This window comes from Oryzias melastigma, linkage group LG4 (genome assembly GCF_002922805.2).
Source record: "Oryzias melastigma strain HK-1 linkage group LG4, ASM292280v2, whole genome shotgun sequence".
NCBI lineage: Eukaryota > Metazoa > Chordata > Actinopteri > Beloniformes > Adrianichthyidae > Oryzias > Oryzias melastigma.
Window position 1 is genome coordinate 28,259,730 of NC_050515.1, and position 7,808 is coordinate 28,267,537.

At 44.7% G+C, this 7,808-nt stretch overlaps 1 protein-coding gene across 1 annotated transcript; it reads right to left on the minus strand.

Moving 5' to 3' along the window:
• Positions 1-639: 639 nt before the first annotated feature.
• Positions 640-6,655, minus strand: ddx10 (DEAD (Asp-Glu-Ala-Asp) box polypeptide 10). The gene is made up of 3 exons (XM_024258697.2): positions 5,313-6,655; positions 3,375-3,725; positions 640-2,063 (listed from the first exon to the last, which is right to left on the minus strand). The coding sequence occupies exons 1-3, from the start codon at positions 6,303-6,305 to the stop codon at positions 921-923; spliced, it is 2,487 nt and encodes an 828-aa protein (XP_024114465.1). The 5' UTR covers positions 6,306-6,655; the 3' UTR covers positions 640-920.
• Between the last annotated feature and the right edge of the window lie 1,153 nt (positions 6,656-7,808).

Sequence of the window (7,808 nt, forward strand, 5' to 3'; positions counted from 1 at the left end):
AAAAAAAAAAAAAAAAAAACATTTTTTTTTTAATTGAAATAAACTCTTGAGAGTATTACAGATACCAAGCAAATGCACCTCACTTTTACTGCAGCAGAAAGGGGGAAAACACTTTATGACACATTTTATCAGAAACTACAGCTTTCAAATGCAATTATGAAAAATAGAACGCTGGGTTCTCCAGACACAACCTTTAAATGCTGTGGGTGAAAACCATCTCTGCAGTCGATCAAAACAGATGAAAACCGATCACATATTCTGACAAATTGATTATTTTGAGAAATATTTGCAATTATTTTAAGTAAAGATGATAACAAAAATACAGTCAAAACAATTATTAGATTACTCTGCCAAGTTTTGTGACTAAAACAAGTAAATTATCCTATTCTTTTGGTTGCAGGATGAACTGCAGGAACAAGAACTATTCAGAAATTATGCATCACCTCCTAGAGGTTGACATTAAAACTCAGTTTTTAATGGAAGTCAGATCTCATGCAACAATTAAGTAAATATGCTTGAAATTTTTATCAACATTTTAGAGGAACTTGTTTCAGCTTTCTCACCTGCTTGAGGTCACGCTTTAAGTTTCTTCAGAGGGCTTAAAGTTTTACTGATTTCTATAGGAAGAGTTATAGTCAATTATTGGAAGGAGTTGAATTGTTTTTAATTTGTTAGGGCAAATGAAAATATATAACAATGAACTGAAATGAAAATAGATGCAGAGAGAATGTCCTGGAAACACAAACATCTGGGTTTTTCTACTCCTTAACACTTGAATGTCAGAGATCCGTGAGAGGAAAGCATCGCCAAATCTCTGATGGTGTGAGTCAGGATGAAGACATCTGTTCATAAAAAGCTCAGAACTGGGATGCTCCCTCAAGAGGAACCGAGCTCGGGTCCATGTTCCAGTTCAGTGGGTTCTACCTTTGTCCTCTCAGCAGCTGGAGGACCAGCTCCTCATCCTCAGCCAGAGTCAGACCAGTGTCCAGAGCTGGGGGCTCCTCCTCATCCATTTTAATCTTCTTCTCTGGTGTGAGCTCCTCCTCTTCATCATCTTCAACCCTGTGTGAATGTTTGGCAGAGCCCCTGTCCTCCTCCTCCTCTTCCTCCTCCTCCTCTTCTGAAGGCTGCAGCTTGTCTGGGTCCGGCAGAGAGCTGGGGTCAAACTCGTCGTCGCTCTGATTGGCCAGGTAGGCCACAACCTCGTCCTCCTCTTCGTCCTCTTGGCGCCTTCCACGCTTGCTGGCCTCGCGCCGCGCTTCCCTCTCCTTCAGCCTCCTCTCCCTGTGCTTGGCCTTCACCTTGCGGCTGTACTCCTGCTTGTCAAACTCCTCATCCTCCCTCTTCAGCCTCTCCTTGGCCTTCTCCACATTGATTCCCGACTCCTCCTCTTTCTCCTCTTCCTCCTCCTCGCCAGCAGCCTTACGCTGAACCGGTGGCCACACCTGCACGGCCCCTCCCTCCTCGTTGAAGGTCACCTTGGTGTTCACCTTAAAGTTCCTCTTCAGAACCTTTTTGGCTTCTTTGAACTTTGTCTCTTTGGCCATACCCCTCTTCTTCGGGACGCCGTCGGCTTCGTCTGAGCTCTGCGGGTCCAGACCGAACACATCTTTTCTTTTGACCGTCAGAAGGTCCAGGTCTCGGAGGTCCTCCTCGTCTTCATCCTCAGACTGCACATCTTCCTCACTTCCATCCTCTTCATCCTCTTCACTGTTCTCTGAGTCTGAGTCTCGGTTCTCTTCTGGAGAAGAGTTTCCTTTGAGGCGGGCCTTGAAGCTGCGCAGATCCTCCTCCTCTTCATCCTCCTCCTCCTCCTCTTCTTTCTTTTCTTGTACATGAGTTTTATGCAGAAAGCGTACCCGTGGCGCCACGGCAAGCCCCAGCGACAGGGCGTACTGGTTGATGTTGAGTTTGGAGACGTCAAACACGGCTTTGTTCTTCATCAGGTGGACAGAGCGCAGGTAGGAGACAAAACAGCGCTGAGCCCGCTCCTTCTGCTCCTTCTCCTGTGCCAGGAAGGCCTCCAGCTTCTGCTGGACGCTCTGCAGCTTCTCGGGGTTCACCTGAAACGACACAGAGGTCATCCTTAAAAGGCGGGAAACTGGGAAACAATCATGCAGGTCTGAAAGGAAGCAACAAATGATACGATTGACACAATCACAACGTGCTCTAACCTGGACAGGCTGCATGTTACCATGGTAACTGTCCGAGTACCTCATCTCTATCATTCATGTCAAAACAAATATTTGTCTAAATGCGACCTCAGACCAAAGATGCATTTCTGTTCATTTTTTAATTCAGAATATTCCCAATTCCATTGAGGAAAAAACATTTTCCTACTTTCAAATTTTCATTTCCTCCTTAACCCTTTACCATCAGAGTTTTAGCTCCTGTGTTGATATTCTTTCCATTACCGTAACTCTTAAATCATTTATGCAATCAATGTAATTCCAGTGGATTCTAGAGCAGAGAAAATCAGCTTTGCACTGATCTGCAACACATTACTAGCGTGTCGCATGACGGTGCAAATCTGATCCGAAGAGCCGCTTTTTCAGTATCAGAGGATTCACTTTGAGCACAAACGGTCGAGGAGTACGTCAAGATCATTCAGATTAAGGTGTCAGCGGTGACATCTCCCGTCTCAAAGGGTTAACTGGAGGTGGTTGAGGGCATCAGGTAAACAGGGTAAACTGAGAAGTGCTTTTCTTCCCGTTGGTGCGCTCTGAACCACAGATGTTTACATTTAAATGTAAGTAATGACTTTATGTTGTAGCACGACCTTTTTAAAGTTATAAAACCGCTGTTATGTATAATCAAGCACTGGAAGCTCCACGCTAACGCTAGCGGATTGGTGTTATTGATGACATCATCAAATAAAAGTGACATCCGAAATGTGAGACACTATTTTTTTCATAAATCTCAGTTTGGAAGGGAAGGGGGAAGGCAAGAATTTGGATTGGGCCTCTCTCCTGCTAGCTTACACTCCCTCACAATCCCAAATCCCAAATCCTATTTTCATTGGAGGGGGTCTCTAACTTTTTTTTTTGGTGAAATGACTGAGCACCATCTTTCTTTTTTTGAGAACTAAACCTCCTCCTTCACTTTTTCTGTCTGATGCCCCAGGGTAGATGTGGCTACATCAGTAGCTTACCATCACCAAGTATGATTGAGGAGTGAATTAATAAGGGATAAACATTGTAAGTTCTTTGGGAGTCTGGAAAAGGGCGGAAAAATCCAATCCAATATTATTATCATTTTTATTATGGCAAACTTAGATCATCATAGACCAGTGAGATGGTCCGTTGCAGCTACCTGGAGTTTAACATCTGTTCTACCTCTACCTCTTCTACCTGTTAAGGGTGGAGCTGGCTCACCTGGATCTTGTTAATGGGGACCTTTTTCTCCTGCAGCTGCGCCACCATGGCCTCCTCCTCAGAGGGCAGCAGCAGGAGCAGCGCCTCCCCGCCCTCCTTGTAGCGGGCCGTGCGGCCCACCCTGTGGATGTAGGTGTCTGCATCCTCTGGACAGTCAAACTGCAGAACCCAGTTGACGGCGGGGAAGTCCAGACCTCTGGCAGCGATGTCAGTGGCGAACAGCACGGCGTTCTGCTTCCGGACAAAGTCGTTGTAGACCTCAACCCGCTTCACCTGTTGCTGCCGGCCGTGCAGAGCCAGAACCGGCATGCCGGGTCGAAGGCGGCAGAAGGTCCGGAACAGGTACTGCACCTGTTTGCAGCAGGATAGTTGGACCCGTAAGCATTTCGTAACAATATTTGTTTTCTTGAATTTTCTTTTATTATATTTTTTGCCTTTTAAAGTCCCACTCTGATCATCTTTTGATCTATTTATAAAAGTGTTCCCAGCAGTTTTTAATGATTCCTGTTTTCAGTTAAAAATCTAAAAACCTGTGTCACTTTCTTGGAACGTTTCTGCAGAATGGCAGGAGTTCATTAGAAATTCACCTCTAAATAATGGATGGGACAGTAGGTGTAGACCAATCAGAATGAAATACAAGAGAAGATACTTTATTCATCTCTACAGAGAGAAATTCCATGCCTGGTAGCTCCTCCATGTAAACCAGCAGTCACACTAAGAAGACCGTTAAAAAATAATTACATATAAACAACACAAATAAAACAAAGATAAAAACAGATTATGGACATAATTAAAGCACGCCCACATTCCCCTCCCTGTTACTGAGAGCTCTCTGTTTACACTCTCTCTCACCAGCTTACAGCTCCTTAGGCCTGCAAGCTAACATAACTGGTGCAACAAAAATGGCGATCGATCAACATTGCAAGTGGATGCATCAGAATAGAGGCAGAGTAGGGAGCTTGTGACGCGCCATTGTAGCTTCTATGTCACACATTCAAGCTTTTTCCTACTGCATGTTTGGATCTGCTCGATTCACAAAAATGTGAAAAAAGAAATACTCAGAAATCCAATTTTAATCTTAATTTTACTAATACATGTCTTCCATCATCAGAAAAATGGCAAAAGAACATGACAAAAAATCCAAAACAAAAATTTTATCAGAGTGGGTCTTTAATTCTTTAACAGTTTGAATAAAAGATATTTAAGACAAAAGAAAAAAATCTACATTATATAGCCTTAAACTAAGCCTCGGGTTGCTAAATATGAGATTATTTTGTTTTACTAACCATCTGGTATTCTGTATTTATCCTTTCTGGCTGCAGTTACTGCTGTGTTTTGTTATGTTTTTATTAAAGAACCACTCCAGAGAAAATCGTGTTGTTGGTGTTTTTCTCATAATGATTGGCATAAAAGCTTAAAACTGCCCTTCTGAGTATTTTTTTATTCATATTGATGTAAATCCTGTGCAGACAAATAATATTGCAATTTAAAAATGCTCTCAGTTGTAGCACAACAACTGGAATTGGTGGGCCAAAGTCTCCCTGCTCTGCTCCACTCTGGTGCATACACTTGCAGACAAATGGGCCCATAAATGTCTTTGATTTCCTCGTCTGAGGTGAAACCTGGCTCAAAACGGATGAAAATTCTGTCTCTATAGCTCTATTAATGATCGCCATTTTTGTTCTACTGGTATTATTAGATTGGGGTTGTGAGGGACTGTAAGCTGGTAACAAAGGGATGATGGGGCACCAGGGGAGGCGTACTTCCAGTCCTGCCCACAACTCAGAGTTCTAAGGAACTCTTGCTGCTCTGCAGAATCTATGTCCTGGAAAACAACAGACTTTTTTGTCCCCCCCCCCAAACAGAGTAATAAATCAAAAGATGATCAGAGTGGGACTCACTGAGTTTGAAGTTTGGTTCCATACTAACAAAACAGACCTGTTTGCAGCAGGAGAAGAAGACGATGATCTTCCGGGTCAGGTGTCCTCGGATGAAGGAGAAGAGCAGGTCCACCTTCTGGTGGAGCTCACACACCACGTAGCTCTGCTCCAGCGAGGCAGGCGTGCTGAACCGGGCCTTCTCGTGGACCCAGACGTACTCTGGGTCTTTGAGGCTGAGCCGGGCCAGGTCTTTCACGGACTTGGTCTGCGTGGCAGAGAACAGCAGCGTCTGCCGGGTCCGGGGCAGGTTCTCCACGATGGCGTTCAGCGTGTCCGCGAAGCCCATATCTAGGATCCGGTCCGCCTCGTCCAGAACCAGCATGAGGAGCCCGCTGGCGTGGAAGCAGGCGGTCTGGTCCATGTGCTGCAGCAGCCGGCCCGGGGTGCAGACTACGATGTTGGTGCGAGGGATCCGCTCCGCCTCGGTCTGCAGGTCCTTACCACCGATGACCAGCCCCGCAGAGAACTCGTGGTTCTTGCCGACCTTACGGAGGACCTCGAAGGTCTGGTAAGCGAGCTCCCTGGTGGGGGAGATGATGAGGGCGCCCAGGCCGTCCATGGAGCTCCACTGCTGCCGGTACAGGCACTCCAGCACCGGGATGAGGAAGGCAAGGGTCTTACCGGAGCCGGTCTTGGCCGCCCCCAGCACGTCTTTGCCCCGCAGGGCGAGCCCAATGGTCTGCCTCTGAATCTCGGTGGGCTGTCGGAACTGGGACTCCTGCAGGCCCAGGAGAGTCTTTTTGGAGATGGGAAAGTCAGAGAACTTCACCACCTGGTTCGAGTCCACGTCCTCATACTTGCGAACCAGGTTCTGGATATACTCGCGTTCCACCTGCCAGTCTGGCTTCTTCTTCTGCGCACGCTCGCGTTTGACTCGAGATTTCTTTTTGTTGTACCTTTTCTTCCATTTCTCGAAGTTCTTGACCGCGATCCCTGTCAAGCTCTCCGAAGATGCGGGTTTGGTCCCGGAGGACTTCGGTCGTTTCCCCATAGTCCACACAAGGACAGAAAACCCAAAGGGAACGGAACCTTTCACCAGCGTGTATCAAACATGAGCTGTCGCGTGAGAGTGACGTCAGCCACGAAGTATGGCAAGCCGAGAGACCAAAATTAACAAAACTCAATGTTTTTAAAAGAGCATCTGTTAGTCTGTTAGAAAAAAAACCCCAAAAAGATGAAGGGGGGGGGCACAAAAAGTAGAATTAAATAATTGTTACAAAGCAAATCTTAGTAGATCACAACATATTGAAAATGGGGGAAAGTTCTAATGTATCAACAGTTATTTAAATATTTTTCAGTTTTATTCCAAGTTTTTATGGCCGTGGTGCAGTGGTAGGGCGGTCGACTCCTGATCAGAAGTGAGCGGGCTCGATTCCGCCTTGCCCGCCCATGTGTCGAAGTGTCCTTGGGCAAGACACTGAACCCCGAATTGCCTCTGGTGGGAGGTTGGCGCCAGTGTTCGGCAGCTGAGCCACCACCAGTGTGTGAATGTGTGTGTGAATGGGTGAATGGGTCTGTGACTGTGGAGAGCTTTCGGCCCTCGAAGGAGGGTAGAAAGCGCTATACAAGTATACGCCATTTACCATTTTAAATTCTTTCAATTCCTGAGAGGTTCACTGTATTTTTTTTAACTTTCATTCATGAAAGAAGGGTTTCCGGTAGGTATGTTTACATTTCTGTGTATGGAATTTGGGTAAAAGAAAAATAAATAAGCCCCCTTTTTTCTTTAAAAAAATATGACAAAATGAAACATCATGTAGAATGTTTTTTTTTTCCAGTAAGTTTAGGACACCAGTCCAAAATAATGTGATATATATGAAGAGTTTATAAATAAATGACGGCTTCTGCGTGACTATTGCAAAAAGAACAGCTGGTGTCGATATCTTTTTGAAATCTGTGGGAGATACAACATTTATCGGGATAATATTTATATAATAATTTGAAAGTAGTTTCTCTTATTCTATTACTAAAAACGATATGTATAGGGTAATGCCTTTATTCTAATCTTTTGCATGAGATTCATTCTAATATTTTTTAAAAAGTTAGAGCTCAGCCCGTTTGTAGCTTTTGTAGTTCTTGAAAAATATTCAAACGAAAACCAAGGAAAATATTTGAAGGTCTTTTGTTTCCACAAGTTAGAGATGATGCTTTTCCAAAAATAGAAATATGTAGAGAAGAGACAGTCAATGGTTTGAAGAGGGTCTCAGGACCACATTCTCAGGACCCAGGCGTTTTTAACACAGCACCTCCTATTGTAGAAAATATTGTGCATTCTCCTGATTTTCATATTACAGAGCAGATTCTGTGTTTCTCCTGATGTTCATATATTATCCGCTGAGATTCAAAGTGGTTCACTTTCCCGTGAGAATCAAGGTCATTACCCTGCAGAAGGATGTGGGAGCTGCCCATCTCCAAAACGTGTGAACCCAAATTGCTATTACCTTATGAGGACACAGAAACTTCCGCCTGAAATATGATTGGATATGCAAATGCC